The 16,954-nt window shown below is 42.5% G+C and overlaps 1 protein-coding gene across 2 annotated transcripts in view; it reads right to left on the reverse strand.

The window, feature by feature from the left end:
* The window catches only part of STX7 (syntaxin 7), a 33,188-nt gene that overhangs the window by 3,933 nt on the left and 12,301 nt on the right, over positions 1-16,954 (reverse strand). For both annotated transcript variants that reach the window (XM_075597340.1, XM_075597339.1), the window contains 7 exons: positions 12,821-12,890; positions 9,732-9,822; positions 7,783-7,920; positions 5,433-5,485; positions 4,681-4,777; positions 1,684-1,756; positions 353-435 (listed from right to left, as the gene is read on the reverse strand). In XM_075597340.1, coding sequence (XP_075453455.1) covers positions 353-435; positions 1,684-1,756; positions 4,681-4,777; positions 5,433-5,485; positions 7,783-7,920; positions 9,732-9,822; positions 12,821-12,890 — 605 coding nt within the window. The remainder of the gene's footprint in view (positions 1-352; positions 436-1,683; positions 1,757-4,680; positions 4,778-5,432; positions 5,486-7,782; positions 7,921-9,731; positions 9,823-12,820; positions 12,891-16,954) is intronic.

A 16,954-nucleotide genomic window follows, 5' to 3' on the forward strand; every position in this document is an offset into this window, starting at 1 on the left:
CAACACCACAGGGACCTTTGAAAGGTTTCCTGACGGTACATGAGACAGACATTGCTTCACAAATTAAAATGGATCCAGTGATAGTGTATCAAGCAGAGAAGTGCATTGATTGCAGTAAAAGCATCTTGGAGAACTGCAAACAAAATCTGTCAGTTATAAAACAATCTAACACTTCCACATCCTATCAATTGGGGTGCTCCAGTTCTTTGGGCTGAGTGAATTAGTTTACGTGTTAAAGTGCCCAGTTCTTCCAATCAGCTGATTCTGATTTTATACATATCTCAACATATTTGTGCCGGCTGGTAACAAAGTAGAAGTGAAACTCAGAACAGGAATTTTCACCTGATCCTACCTGGTATTCTGCTGCCCTGGCCAGCTGCTGGGTTCCTTGATGAACGTGTACGTCAGCACTTTCCACATTGGCTTCTATACTGTCTGAAGGATAAATGGTTATGTCAATATAAAATGCAAGACATCCCTACTGCCCCCTACCCACAAAAATATTGGATGATAATACAGCGAATTAAGCACATCTGTTTATTCAGCCTATTAAAGAGGCAATCCAGGCAGAAAATGTTTATTCTTTTTTTTTTTAACATAGGCTTGAAGCAGGGGGGCTCTAGAGTTGAACCCCAGTCATTTCAGCTCCGGGAACCTCCTGCTTCCGTAGATACAAACCTCCGTAGGTTGTGCCAGTAGCCACTTGGCTACCAGGGTTCATGTACTGGCAGGGTTTCAAAGGTCCCGCATCCTGCGGGCCCACAGGAAGCCATTACATCAGCACGTTTGACTTCCTGTTTGCCCACGTGACACAGGAGTTTTAAACTTTGCTGAGATACCGGTACCCCCTTTCGAGGTATCTATGTCAAGCATGGGGTCCCCAGAGCTGAAATTAATGGGGCTCAGATCTGGAGAACCCCTGCTTCAAACCTATGTAAAATAATAATAATAATTGTAGTTTTTATTGCATAAATAGCTCCATTAATTGAGAAAGCAATTGTGAAACAATTTTCCAGTCTAGAGGAAAAAAATGATTTTGAGGTGACATGGAGCTAGAAAAAGTACTTCTCTCGTTAGACGAAACACAACACGAAGCATAAATGATTTGATGTTAATAAATAGGCCAGAGAAGCAGCTCATTGACTGACAGGAACTTGTTTCCCATTTGCAAAAAAAGATGGCGGTCTTTCTGCCAGTCATCATGTGACCTGCAACACAAGCCAGTAAGCAAAGGGTAGGCACCGCTTATTTATTATGCTGTGAGAATACTTTCTCCGTGCTACAGAAGATTTGCACCATATTTACAGTAGAAATAATACATGCCTAAAAGATAGAAAGGGCAAAGTTTTTTGGGAGTGGGAAAGAAGGGAAAAGGGGAGTGAAAAATCAAACTAGGAAAGGAGCCACAGAGAAAATAAAAGCGGTGAGATGTTTAAAGGAAAAGGCTTTGGTGGGATGGTAAATGGCTTTACTCAAAATTAAGGAGTTGAGAAAGGAAAGCATTAAAAACAATAAAAGTATGCAATGTTGTAAAAAAAATTATAATATACATGTGCATACGCATTAGCACAGAGTATGTCACTGCATAACCACATGGCACCATGCCTTAAACTTGGGACATGGCGCAATTATCTCCCTGGTTTTTCTATATGCCGTTGAGATTGCAAAGCACCCAGCACTTACCTATCATCTCTCCTTGCTCGTGAACCATCATACCCAAGTCTTTAAATATTTCATTTATGCCTCGAATATCCTCCTGCAAAAAAAGGCAGATAATTATAATCTCTTATTAAAAAGTGTATATTGTCATGATGTGATAACATTATAGAATATCTACAGTAATTGTCATAATTGGTCAAAGGAGACACACAATATTTATTTTTTTACTCGAGTGAAATTAATGAATAGGATTTTTTTTTTTTAATATCACTGTTATGTTATGTTGCCAAATGAGAACTGTAGCAAGATCTACTTTAAGGGCTCATAAAATGTTCCTAATTAGTCTGGTGTGTTGCTACAGCAGAAACATGCAGGTCTAAACCCAGCAAAATGCAATTGGCATTTGTTCTCTCACCACTACCAAAAGGAGGCAGAGCGTTTCCCACTCATAGGAGTAAACGAAGACCACACCTTGCCGTTTCCAGTGACTGTATGCAAGTACCTTGCCAAATCCCTTGTAAGCATCTGGATGGCCAACTTGTTATAACTCCCCATGGCACATACAAAGGTAAGGTGAAGCACAAAGGTAGTAAATGTATTACTTTCTTTTACAAAATAATTAGGTGTTTAATTTCGTTATTACCCTCTGCACCAAGATGTGTCTCAGCTCTATTATGCTCTTATTTATGGAGATGATGAAAAGTTATAGCATGGTAGCAAATATTTGAGGGAAAGTAGTTTGTAAGGCATATCGGTATTACACAACTTTATGCAGGCTACAAGTGTGAGCTACACACAATACCTGTAAGCTCTAACGCCAGCATCCACCACGCAGGGATTGTGTGTTCATTAATTGTCAATTAGTAGTTGTTTGGAGGTTGGTGACCCCTACTCCCTGGGTTTAAGCTCACTCCTCCCCACTCTTTAAGTAGCAGTGTTTTCCATATACCTGTGCCGGACAGGTCTATTGAGACCCTTCTCCCTCCACTGCAAGGAAAAATGAGAATTTTCACAGATAGTGTTATGAATTGCATACTGGTTATGCCGTGACGTGGCTCCAAACTTATAATGTTTTGGCCAAAGGGTTTAACCAAATGACCCTTACTTATGAGAATACCAACATTTAAGTATTTAACTATGGCTTTTGTCATATTGGATGTAGCATTGGGTATTTTTGGCTTTTGTTGTACAGTATATAAGTGTGAGGGACAAGTAGTGCATATGGCCATTGAGTTTTGGAAAACTGTTTAGGTCAACAGACTCATGATATACACTGTGTGCGTTTTAGTTTTTTATGTTGGGTGAATAAAATATAAGACAACCTGAAAAGCTTCCATTAGAATTATGCTTCCTAATAATCTTGTTAAAACAGCTATTTGTGCAAGAAACAAACAATGTCGATAGTTGTAGAAGGAAAACTTTTCTGAAATTAAAACCAGAATGAATTGTGGAGACATTCACTAACAGTGTAAAATCCATTCTGTTACTGTAGAATTTAAATTACTGTATTCCAGATCATTATCTTATGTGGCCAGGTTCCCCCTTGGGTCCCCGCTGGCTCCACTTACCTCCGTTGAGGCCGGGGAGCGTGCAGGGTTACCGGGAGGCTGCAGGAGCAAGGCGGGGTTATGGAGCGGCGACCGAGTCGCCGGAGGATCCCGGCGGCTCCCCTATGCAGGGCGCCACCATGTTGGATGTTTGGGCACATGCGCGAGATGGTGCGCATGGCAGAAGCCAGTGCGGCGGCCATTACATAGGCACGCATGCGCAGTAGCAGGCGCAAACAGCAGCCATGTTAAGAATAGCTCCACAGGGGAACTATAGCCCACAGAAAGCCATAGGGATGCAGGATCAGGTGACACATAGCAGCCAATCCCCCCGCTTCCACATAGATACATTTGACGTGCTGAGGAGATCACGCCAGTCGGAGCTCGGACAAGAGGGTAGTGTGTGTGTGCGCAGGGTGTCTGTGACCCTTGCATAGGCCAGAGACCCCCTCAGGCCCCGACTCCCCCTTGAGCTTGTGGTTGCTGCAGAGACAGGCCCAGTAGATAGGGACACTGCCCCTGTAGCATAAGCGTGAGGGACACAGCCAGGACGTGGCTGCAACCTGGCATCAGGTGGTCTGGGACCAGATCACAACGCACAGAGAGAGAGAGACTAGAACGGTGGGACACTCCTGCTGGACACAATCCCACGTGGAGGCGGACTTGTCGCTGGCGACGGTGGCATGGGACCGGACGGCTCCTTGTCTACAGTCGGTGCTACCGGGTGCTGGAGTACCCGGCAGGTATCACCAACTCTACACACGTTAGTTGTTGTCAGCGCTGTCACACACACTTGGGGTGGGAGTGCCTATTGTGGGCCGATACTAGGACATTGGTGTACCTGCACCAAAGTACTGTGCGGGATTATGGCTATACGCCTTATATGGCGTGGATGTGTAATATATGTGTGCATTCAGTTTGTACTTAGCAAATATTGTTATACCATATTCTGGTGTGTGTGTTACTGGGTACATTGTCCTGTGACGGGGTTATCCAACACTGTTAGGATCCCGCACAGGTGGAGGCGCTGTTATCAGACGATCAGATACACCCCAGGCTCCCAGCAGCGGAGGCTCAGATCTCCTGTGAGCCACAGGTAACGCAACACACACACACACAGTAGCCGCCATATATCTCTTAGGGGGTGTGGGAAAGTGCGCTTCACATATATCACAGTATCATAAAAATCCTACAGTATGTGCTGCTTACTGCGCACTATACTGTAATTGTGAAGCGCTTTGACTCCCATTGGGAGAAAAGTGCTAAATGAAATAAAGTTATTATTATACTCTATATTTGAAGAATAACAAAATGAGGCACAAAGCGCTTTGTCCCAGTTTAAGAAGTCAGTACGCTACCCTCTGGTAAACATTTGCTGCGAGTTTGCCCTGGCAAGTGAATAAAAGAAGGCTCACATACAGTAATAGTACAATAAGTAAGCATAGCTACTTCACATTTAAAATGCACAACTAACCTCAAGCTGTTCTATGGCAGACTCTCGCTCCTCAATCAGACGAATATCATCTTCTGTGATTTCTTCTTCTTGCATTGTTGCCTGTGATTGGCCCTCACTGGGTAATGGAATAATGACATTTGGCATGCAATGGCATGTTTAATATGTTTACTGTAATTGTGTTGGCTGAATCTTCTTTAAGCAGAATATGATTTTTTTTGTTACATTTTTAACATTTCCGTTGTAAAGAAAAGCTTTTTGGGGGGAGTTGGGTGAAAGATTTTTTATCAAACGTCTATTGGTGTTAAGACTGTAGGTGCATTTTTGTTTTGTCCATTGTTTATACAGTAATTATGAAGCCATCATTAGTCAAACAGATAAACATAAGCAGCCGAGATGCTTGAATTATAAAGACTCAAAAAACAAAGCATTAGAAAGTTTCCCAAGAAACTAAGAGGCTCAGTTTGCATCCAGTATGAATTCAACAAATTACACAATATTAGCTACATATGCAAAGTTCTTGTCTAATATATGCCATCTCTAATTATAGTCAACAATGATACAATTAGGAGAGGTAACTATTATATGGCCAATACAGATTAATGAGATGTTATTCTTTTTACGAGTTAAGAACACTACAAGAAACGTAGATTTGATGTACTGTCGATATTCTGCTTTCTACCATTTTTTTATATGCATTTGTTTCAGTTCTAGCAATCCTTTTAATTAACAAACGAAAGTCAATCTCTGGAGAGAAAAAAAATAGCCCTTACTTTTCCCAAGAGACCAATGTTCCCTCCTTGTGACTGTCATCTGGTAACCCACCCTAAGAGAAGAGAGAAAACATATATTCTTCATGTTACATTTGATTTCACATCTAGGTTCATCCATGTTTGTTGTGATGTGAAAATGTGAAACCTAAAGTGAACCTCTTGGTGATGACCAATTCTGCGATTGCTGGATTGGTCTCCAACTCAATTACACCTTCAAATAGATTGGTTAAATATGTTAGTTTGTGAAAAATATCAAGTAGGCGACTTAAGAATGTATTTTCTAGAGCTGGAAGACTGATAAGCTGCAAACGAAGGGAAACATTCTACTGTATATTGTAATTAATCATTAACATTGAAGTTATTACAGGCAGTACATTGCATGCCCTTCTGGCTACAAATTGGTTAAGCAAGAAGTTAAAGGTTGATGTAAGTAATGAATAATGTCTTAGAGAGGTGTCAAATCACAAATGTACAAAAGCAACATAAAAATACGAACTGCCTTTTAAATACTTGCCTATTACAGTTTGTTATATTTTTTATGCACGTAAAATAAGCATAAATACAATATGTGGGTACGTACTTGGTACCGACTGTTTAGTATTCCTATTGCTATCGTAAACTCAACACAGCCATGCAACTCACTGGAGCTGCCTGCTACTGTATGTCTTAGCAATGAAGGTACTGCATTTGGAAATTACAATGCTGTATTTTGTTTTTGTAAGTTGAGGTATTTTGTTCTGGTTTATCGCAAGGCTGGTGTCCCACATAACATGTACCAACTTTGCACGTAGGTTTCAAACATTAAAAGTTAGTTATTATATGATGGAACTGCACAGCAATGAGTGACACTGCTTTAGTACAAATTCAAAGTTTCACTTCTGTCAAGAGCAAAGGGTATATTTTAAGGAGAATTCTCGTTTTTCTTGTGTTTGGCAATGCTTTTATGAATTCACTTCTACAAATTTTAAAACAATAAAAAATAAGTAAAATATTGGAATATTGTTTGAGACCAATGATAATACATGTATTCTTGGAGCGTCCGAGCTCAAATCTGCAAAAGATTGCAATAATTTTTGTAGTTGTACAGTTCAACAATAGCTGTCACATACAGCAGAGGTGCGCAAACTGGGGGACGCAAGATTTTGTAGGGGGGGTGCAGAGTGAAGCAGGGTGGTGATAGAGGCAGGCGTGGGGGGGGGGGGGGTGATGACGGTACGCGGCGGTGGTGTCCGGCTGCCAGAGTGAAGCAGAAAAGCAGCTGGTAGAGGAGTTGCACGGAGCCAGAGCAGGACGTCCCGGGAGGAGTGCGCCCCGATGGTCCAACCGGGAAATCTCTCACACTTCCGGTGTCTAAGCTGCTAATGCGCACTACTCCCCGTCCGTCCTGCTTTGACTCTGTGCAACTACTAACTCCTCTGTTGGCTGCTCCTCTGCCCCCCTCTTGCGGCCCGCTGTCGTTATCATCTCCCCCTGTCTGCCTCTATCACCATCCTCTCCCACAGGTAGACATGGAGGGCGAGAGAGCTGGAGGAGGGGGAGAGGGATGATGAAGACGGCGGATGAGGAGGAGGGATGGGGAGAGATGAGGAGGGAGAGGGATGAGGAGGAGATAAGGAGGGGGAGAGAGGAAAAAAATTTGCAGTCAGTATTATCTTATACTACTATGCTGATTTATTTCAATACAAACCTATAACATTTGTCATATTTTACGGTTTTACAAATGTTATACCAAATAATAAAAAAAGTTATGTGATTTAGATGACATCAGGCAGGGCGGGCCCGACTAATATCACGGATGAAAAGGGGGCCGCAGTGTACAAAGTTCTCACACCCCTGACCAACAGTACAGTATAAATGGCAAACATTTTACATATTTGTCATTGGCAATTATGTTAGACAGCAAAAACATAAGCTGCCAAAAAAAACACATGCAGCATTATCCCTTCAAGCCGACAGCTGTTTAATAATACAATCTTTCAGGACTACACAGTCTCGTTTTCAAGCACGGAGACTCTAAGAAACGTTGCATCATTTACAGGTTGGTTAACTATTAAAAGGTGTAATTTTTACCCACACATTTGTTGTTTTTTCAGTTTAGTTCAAAGTTGTAGTTTTGGTTGTGTTACCTTTTAAGGAACCAAGAAGAGAGTTCTTCAAATAGGAAATGATGGTGTACACAGCTTGAAAAACTCTGCACACTATAATTTGATCAATAAAAGGCATCTCAACCTATGACAAATGTAAAATATTGGCGAACTATCACATATTCTCGTTTAGAATTCTGGCTCTGTGAAATATTGCTCAGTTTTATACTGAAACTTCACATAATTGTCCCAGTTTTTCTACTTACCGATACTCTTGAGCCTGCACGGGCTCTGGCTACCAAGTCTTTTTCTTTCTCAGCAGCTTGCCTTTGAATCTTCTGGAAATTTGTTAATGCCGCACTAAACTCATTCACGAGCCGACTTTTCTGCAATTTTTTTTGACGCTGGAAAGAGATAAAAAACATATAATCACCCTTCTACAACATGACAAAAATGAATGCAAAAACAAATCCAACCACTATTCACATTCATGAATTACAATGTTGATATGCAGATATCAGAGATACACGTCTCAAATTTCCCCCAAATTCAATAAGAATTGTCTATGCAAAAATATTGCAATTACTGTACAAACATTTGCATGCAAACACAGTTTTTGGGACAAAAGTGGTCTGTTTGGAAGATAATGTATAGCATAATTTAAATAGGTTGACAGGGTTCATGGTGGTGTTGTTGTTGTTTAAGCAGAGATTAGTTTAACAGAATCTCCCCCCTTTCGCTTTCTCCTTTTATACATAAGAATATATTTTTTCAATTCATAACACAATAAGATCTGATTTTATAGTACTTTGTGGCAAGTTATAAGTTCTTTGCAACGAACTAACTGCCAGGGTCATATTCATTGGTTTTATCCAAGTGTGTTTCCACGATTTATATTTGGTGTTCCAAATAAATATTTCAATGTGTATTTAGTTCTAGTTACCTTCCTCTTAATTAACGCAATATATACGGTAGAATCCAAAGACTGAACTAAAACTGATGGAGCCAGATTCATATTACAGCACATATGCAACATACTCATGTGATCTAATATTGTATTGTTTCATAGTGGGAAAACAGGGTTATGCAAAGCACTCTACAGTTTGTGGCAGTTGTCCCCAGTAATCAACTTTAATCCATGATTATCTATTGGAATCCATAATAAACTCTGCTCAAGAATATCAGAAGTGAATGGATTTTCTGCACTTTGGTCAGGTATTATGGCCGTCCAACCATAAATCTGTAGAGGCCTGTTTGTTGGACATATTGAGCTGGAGAGGCTCTTGTGACGGTACGTGCAGCGGGGCCCCTACCAGTCAAGATGGGAACCCAGTATACAGGGTAAAAATAGCTATCTCTAGGCTGCAAATGGCTGTCAGCCCTGCTATAATGTGTAACCTGAGATTACGCATCTGTAGCAGGGTTACTGTGTAATGTGTATTATGTTGATAATGTACTTGTGGTTTTGGTATATTTCTATGCAACTCATTGTATGATTGGGCCATTAACACTAGTCAAGTGGCTAGCATTCACTGAGTCAGAGGTGTAGCCTTTGTTTGGGGCCAGGTGCAGTGTCTGAGGACAATGGTGAGGTGTGGGGAGGTACACACTGCAAAGGCAGAGCACTTATTTCCTTGGCAACCAGGCGTTGATCACCATGGGAAATATGGTATGGAGCTATAATTGGGAAACGAGACCTGGGTCCTAGGCTTGTCTTCTCAATTCCCATTGGCCACACCAAATGAGGCTGACCTTTGACATGCCCACGGGCCCGATTGGTCCGTCTGGTCGAGCCCCCAGCTCCTGATTTGTCGGCACCCAGTTCTCCATGATTTCAGATGGAGGCTGAGATTCTATACAAGCTGATGCCAATCAGAGAACCACAGTTGTTCATTGTTGGTTTCGGGTTTCTTGAGACCCAACTGGGATGTGAACTGTAGACCAGAGGTGGTTATCCCGAGTTATTGGGATTAAGGATCAGACGGATCAAGGTGGCGTCTAGGGTAAGATAGCTTCGGCAGTGCCCTGTACCTAGTGAACAAGGAGCCCCCTTAACCCAGAGTTTGAGGCTCTGGCCAAGATAAACCTCAGTTTAACACTCTCGTTCTGCCTGGTGTTTGTGATCCATGTAAAAGTCTGGTCTACTGTTACTGCTCTTTCTGGAGAGGACACGGTATAGCTGAAAATGAAGTATACATCTTCTACTTTTTTGTACCTGATCACTTTCCAAAGGCAGTGATCCAAAGTCTTTGATGCACGTTTCTGTATCTTTGGCAAGCTTGTTTGCATACTGTTTCTTCTGTTGCCTGCATAAAAATCCAAAACACGTTATTTACTAAAACTATTTTGTAATGTCAAAGTTAGACAAGCCTTCTTCAGAACCAAAAGTTATCTGTGATCTATTTCTAGTCCTACAAAACAGCTGGTTCAGATTTTAAGTCAAACATTTATCCCATGAGAGTCAAGTATTTCAGATGTTTATCGTATTTCGTCAACGCAACAAGATTAAAACACAACATAGCAGATTCATAAAGCTCTGATGTGGGGTACCCCTCCCGATTCAGCATTTACTGCTATTCAAGTCAATGGCAGTTAACCCTGGATCAGGTGCAATACCCAGCATAACAGTTTGATTAATCGCAATGGATGTCTACCATGCTATGTCCTCTTTCAAGATAAGATAAATAAGTTTGATAGCATTTTACACATATACCATTTAAGAAATGTTATATATAACGAGAGAGGGATACAGCAAGTTCACTTTGTAATGCATTGTACAGTATGCCCCTCTGAAGTGGACAAAAGCAAGCGATGGAATCAGTGCACAAGATATCCATATAAGCTTAACCATTATCCTTTTCTCTGCTGGAAGCCTGGCCAGCACCCAAGCACCAAGAATAAACAAAAAAGTGATACAGGCCCTTCAGCAGGTTTTTGAAAAAACTGATGTGTAACTTTATTCAAATGATTGATGTTTCAATCCTCACGGTAATGACAATCCCCATTATCATTACATCGTGACAAAGGTCAGCATGAGATCCGCTACGTCGACCAGAGTTTTTCAAAAGCCCACTGGAGTGCCTGTATTGTTTGTTTATTCTACTTTTTATTGTTATTATACTTTTGTTTATTCTTTATATAGTAGATAGAAAGTTGCATCGCACCACCAGAGCAATAAAGGAGATAGAGAGGGCGACTCCAAAAAAATTATATATTTGATCATAAAAATGAGGTAAGACGGGCCCGTTTTACCTCATTTTTATGATCAAATAAATTGTTATTTTTTTGGAGTCACCCTCTCTGCCTCCTTTATTGCTCTGGTGGTGCGATGCAACTTTCTATCTGCTACTGTACATCTTCGGCGGACCGCACACCGGAGGATTCCACCCACCCACTAGCTGCAAAAGGACACGCATGCAGAACAGTGAGTTTCCCCTCTTCATTATGGATATGTATTAAGAAGAAAGGGGGATTGGTACGTTACCTCTAGCTGTTACCTTTAAAGGCTTAGGAGTACACTCTGCGTTACACATTTAACCTGGGAGTGCTGCTCTCAGGGAGAGCGAATAAGGATCAACGCTATCCATATACAGTAATTAGCCTATGAATGTACTACTACCCCTCTACAATCAAGACATTATTGTGGGCTGGAAGGGAATACCTCCCAAAGAATTGCAAAATAATATATTTTTCTTTCTGTTCCTTAACTCTTGAGCCCCAGAACACCTCTGGACTATTTATTCTTGATATACACCATGCTAGTGGTTTACAGCAGGGGGGCGCAAACTTTTTTTCCCTGCGTCCCCCTGCCGGCGGTCCCCTCACTCCCGCACACCCCCTAACCCCCACTTACCTGCGCTCCGGCGTCATGACATCACGTTGCCATAGCAGCGTGACGTCACATGACCTTGCAGTGTCATTTTGACGCCACGTTGCCATGGCGACGCAGGAAGGAAGCCACCGGAGCCAGGGCAAGTAAGGTTTACAGAGGCCCTGCAGCTCCCCCGGCACTTAATTTAAGTGCCTTCGGGAAGCGCGTGGGGCCTCTGTAACCCCGCGCCCCCCCGCCGGCAGTCTCGCACCCCCCCCATGGGTCGCACCCCCCAGTTTGCGCACCGCTGGTTTACAGTGCACCCATGTGCACCCAGTGCACCTATTGTTTGCGAGTGCACCTATTATTACCATTGGCACCCAAGCACCACCAGACTTCATGCATTTTCATATCGATCACGTAGATAAAACCCCTCAAGCAGCTGAGATAAATGGAAGTGGAGATGGTGCCATTTCCATTTCAGTCAGATCATCCCCTAGAAAAGTGCTTAAGAGGTTTGCATCCACCCTAAGAAATTATTTGCAGAATTTGAAATAAAAGCCTTGTTCGCTAAACGAATACTGTCGATTGCAGAGAGAATGTAGAAAAACTCCCATTTAAGTCAATAGCAGATTTCCCTCGATCGTGCTGTGATTGGCAGTATCACAGTTTAAAAAGGTGCAATCCAAATGTCGCCAGTCAGGAAACAAGTTTTTCTAAAGAATGTTACAGTTTAATTGGCTGCTCTAAACAAACCCAACAATGTAAATCGCAGAGATTTAACTAGAGGAATATCAAACTCCTCCCAAGTTTCAGCTCACCATGATTAAAAAGTCCCTTAAAAAATATTGAAAAATAATTACAGATGTCAGATATTGGTAAAAAGGCACGAAATCGCCCATATGTAACCCCTTAGGCTGTGCTTATTGTGCCGGCAAAGGCGTTTCAAAACAAATGCATTGCCGCCGTCACGTGCGCTTATAGTAAGCGCGATGCGACGGAGCGACAGCTTGGTCACGATTGCTGGAAGTCATCTCAAATTTGATTTTTCCAGCGACCGCAGCCTGGCGTCGCCGTCACTATAAGCTTATAATATTGCTGGCACATCGGTCATAGTACAGATTGCTTCTTCATGGGTAAGGCTATTAGTGTAAAAAGTCACGACCGTAACGTTAAAAGAAACCTAAGAAAAACATTTACTGGACAGCTACAGTATATCACTTAACTAATACAACAGTACAGTACATATTAACCAATACTATGAAGGCAAACTTAAACGGTGTTTAAAAACAAAAAAGTCTAATTAACAAAAATCTAATTAACAAAAAAAGGGTGCATATACAGTACTAGGTTTATTAAAAAAAAAATCATTAACTTTCTTTTAAAAGCTTAGTTGTTTTCTCAACTGAATAAAAATTATCATTTGTCCCTCCAAAAAAAAAGATCATTTAATTTTACAGAAGAGTAAGATACTGGTTTAGCTTAGTACTTACAACTGATGCCTTAATTCGGCAGTGTCCAATGGAGTTCCAAGTTGATTCACTATCCTCTGAATTTCAGAAGCTAAAAAGGAAAACAGAACAATCGCGAGTTTAAATCTGTTAAATTAAAACTTCCTTTCATAATACACGTATCCGCACTAGAAAAACAATATATACGAGTTACTGTATACAGTTTCTTTTTTACAGGTTGTATGCCCTTTAAAGAATGTAGGACCATGGAAACTAGAAGACCTGGGTATAACTTTATACACGTGAGCCCATAAGCTTTCAGAATCTTTGTGTCATTGTGATTGATGTTGAACATATCCCACAGATGTAGGACTTTAAGGTTACTTCCATTACTGCAAGTTGGTGTTCCCACACGTTCGGCCTATTTAAGGTCCAACATATTCTTCATGACATCTAGAATTAATCTCTGCATTCTCAAAAAGTTTGGATGCATTTAATTTATTTGCTGCTTCAGCATAGTACAGTATGTGTAGTATTTATGGATAATTACATTTCTTGGGTTTGTTAAGAAATAATAGAATTGGATTTGCTTTTACAATTGACATAAGTACATTACTAGAATATATCATTCGAGAAAATTATGTGCTGAGCACATACTGTACACAAGTCTTTATAGAGTCCAGTTTACTCTAGTTTAAAAGACATGGTGTGTGGAGCAGTAATGGCGTAGTCTCACTGTTTTTTGTTCATGCTTTCCATTCAACCCAACCAAATGTTTTGTTTAGAGAAATAATATGGAGGGAGAGCAAATACAATAGCCAAGGATCTTCTAGACATGGGTGCACATTGGTCCAGGAAACACCTGCAGTAGTACATTAAAAAGTAGCGATGGCACATGGTGGGATGCAGACGCACATCACTAGGCATTGTGGTGCGCAGCTTCGGCAAGCAGATCAGTGACTGACAGCTCTGCCTCCTATAGCGATGCAAGAGCACAGTTGGTCTATCACGATGAAAGCCTATATGCGTACAAGTATGCACTAAGCTAATTTTGAAAAGTCTCACTTATTTTATAGGCATCCAAAATCCCCAATGTTAGCGTTAATGCAACCTCTGTACCCAACTGGAACCGATTGACTGGTACTTAAGTATACTGTATATATTTTCTGAGAGCAGGAGACAGATCAGATGACGGTGTCTATGCCTAACTAACACAGATAAGAAAAATACATAGATGCGTAGAAGACTAAGCATTCCAAGATGAATTTCAAAAGCAAATACTATATTAAATAGTCAGACTGAGCCTTCTTCGCATCTGGTGTGCGGGTGAAATATTTCACTTTAAATACTATTCATGGCACTAACTTGTATTTTTTGTGCCTATTTGAGGTGTGCCTACTCTGCCTTTCATATATCCAACACAGAGAAGGTTGTTGTTGTTTCCAACTGGGCCGGAAACCCTCGTACAGATGCAGCACTATGGTTGGTCGCACTGCCACCCCTAAATGAGCTGCGGTCCAGTATTTTGTCATCTGTGCTCACGTGTGCTCGTGGTCTCAGTAAGGAGACTTAATTGCACATCGTGATTAACACAGCGGGGCTCCATGAGCTTCAATGGGACTCGCGCTGTGTGAACCCTACAGAGCTGCACCTGTCTGAAATAGACGTGCACTAAGAGCGAGATTAAAATCAGTCACTCTCCCTACGTGGCTCTAACAGTCGATCGCACAGCTTTCATTTTATTTTAATAACACAGTATTGAAGCAGGGGGTCTCCGGAGCTGAATCACATTAATTTCAGCCCCGGGGACCCCCTGCTTCCCGAATTACTGGCCCTGTTATGGCATACTGGTATCCCTGCCATGTTTAAATTATTCCACGTCACGGCACACGTGACCGGGACATTTAAACAAAGCAGGAGGATACCGGCATTCCATAACAGGGCCTGTAACTCGGGAATTAGGGGGTCCCAGAGACTAAAAAGTATGCGGTTCAGCTACGGAGTCCCCCTGCTTCAATACTGTGTTATCAAAATAAAAACAGCTTAATTGCCTTAGCGGCTAGCTGCTAAGCCAGAGAACCTGGTTTATTGGGGTAGAGGGGGTGGGTGAAGGGTGCAGTTGCCCCAGGGTGGGTGGTTAGGCCTACCGGGAAGGGTTTAAGCCATTCATTACCTTAGTGGTAGTAACCGCTATGGTAATGAAAGGATTAACCCCTTCCGCTACCCACCCGAGAGTTCTAACCACTCAACCTGGGGCAACTACCCCCTTCATCCACCCCCTACTCCCCCAATAAACCCAGGACTCTGGCTTAATTTTGAAGTGAAACTTCTTTGCAGGCATCAAATCACCTTTCTAGGAGACAAAAGTAGGTTATAGAAGTGACGTCAGTGCTGGCAAATGAGGCCGTCGGGCCGCCCTCACCAACACTCACCTCCATGCCTACAATCCGTTGATCTGTCTCCCCCATCCAGCACGTGGGGATCTGCACATATCCTCTCTCCTTGATCCATCTCCCCATCCAGACTGCATGCGTACAACTATGTGACTACAACAGCGCATGTGCCAGAAGTAAATTTTCCCTGTGCATGCATGTGTACCATCACCTCAACGCATGCGTACCATGATTAGGGGCACGAGCACTGTGCATGCGTACTATCAGCGCACGTGCAGAAGCTATTCTACACCTCAAACTGTTGGCCAAAGACAGAAGGGTCCTCGGTCTTTGCGCATGTGCAGAAGAATACTCCGGCCGGTGCACATGTGCAGAGTCCTCTGGAACTCGGCAGCGCATCGCACATGGACAGCAGCACCACAGGAGAAGAGGACACTGAGTCGAGACACCACAGTCACACACACACGAGGAATTCACAGTTAGTGCAAATAGCCAATACAGGGGGGTGCCGAGCACACACGTTCTAAGTCAAATTTATTTATTATTTATTATTTATTTCAATGAAATTCTATTTTGATTTTTAATTAAAAACATCACAAACACAAATACAATTTCTGTAACAAAAGACAAAGAAGTTTCACTTAAAATGAGCGTGCTCTGCAGACACACATTTTTTTTTTTTAATGGGCAAATGTGCTATTATCCAGATATGGATAATAGGGATTTTGCCCATTGCTGTACTGTATGTGTTGGGGGTGTTGTTGGGGGGTATTGTAATGTTTATTGGGGGTAGAGGGGTGGGCGAAGGGGATAGTTGCCCCGGGGTGGGTGTTAGGCCTCTTGGGTCAGTAGCGGTTAACCCTCTCATTACCATAGCGGTTACTACTGCTAAGGTAATGAAGGGGTTAAACCCCTCCCTCAACCTACTCGTTAGGCCTAACCACCAACCCGGGGGCAACTATCCCCATCACCCACCCCATCTAACCCCAATAAACCAGGTACTCTGGCGTAACACCTTCATTGCCTTAGCGGCTAGGCACTTTTTAATTTATTTTGATAACACAGTACTGTAGCAGTGGGTCACCGGAGCTCAATCACATTAATTTCAGCCCCTGCTTCCCGAGTTACAGGCCCGTTATCCCCCTGCTTTGTTTAAATGTCCCGGTCACGTGGGCCATGACGTTGGAGAATTTAAACATGGCGGGGATACCGGCACCCCATACCAGACCTGTACTTCAGGAAGCAAGGGACCCCTGGGCTAAAACTTATGCGGGTCAGCTCCCGAGACTCCATGCTTCAATCCTGTGTTATTAAAATCACATAAAAGCAGTGCTGTCGCCTATTGCAGGAACGCAGGGAGAGTGACTGATTCAGTCTCACGCTTAGGGCGCGTCTTTTACAGACAGGTGCAGCCCAGTTGGATTCACACAACGCGAGTCCCATTCAAACACAGGGACCCCTGCTGTATTAATCCCGATGGGCCATTATCGACTGATAGGCGGTGTGTCGCGGACTGTCAAGGCATTGCACATGGTTCAAGAGCCCATGCTGGCAGGCAAGCAACCAATCATAGTGCTACATCGGTATATAAGCCTACTGGTAGTAGAAGAGGAGGGGAGGAGGGGAGGGGGCAGGTCAGATGGTGGTAGGTATCTTTATCTACTCCCCTACTGAAATTAAAATAATACCCAGTTCTAGGTAAGTAATCCCAAATGGAACTTAGACAGGGCAGATGGTGGGTGGCATGTCTCATGACTATACTGTTCCTGCCTCCGAACGACAC

This window comes from Ascaphus truei, chromosome 4, assembly GCF_040206685.1.
Source record: "Ascaphus truei isolate aAscTru1 chromosome 4, aAscTru1.hap1, whole genome shotgun sequence".
In the NCBI taxonomy this organism is placed as follows: Eukaryota; Metazoa; Chordata; class Amphibia; order Anura; family Ascaphidae; genus Ascaphus; species Ascaphus truei.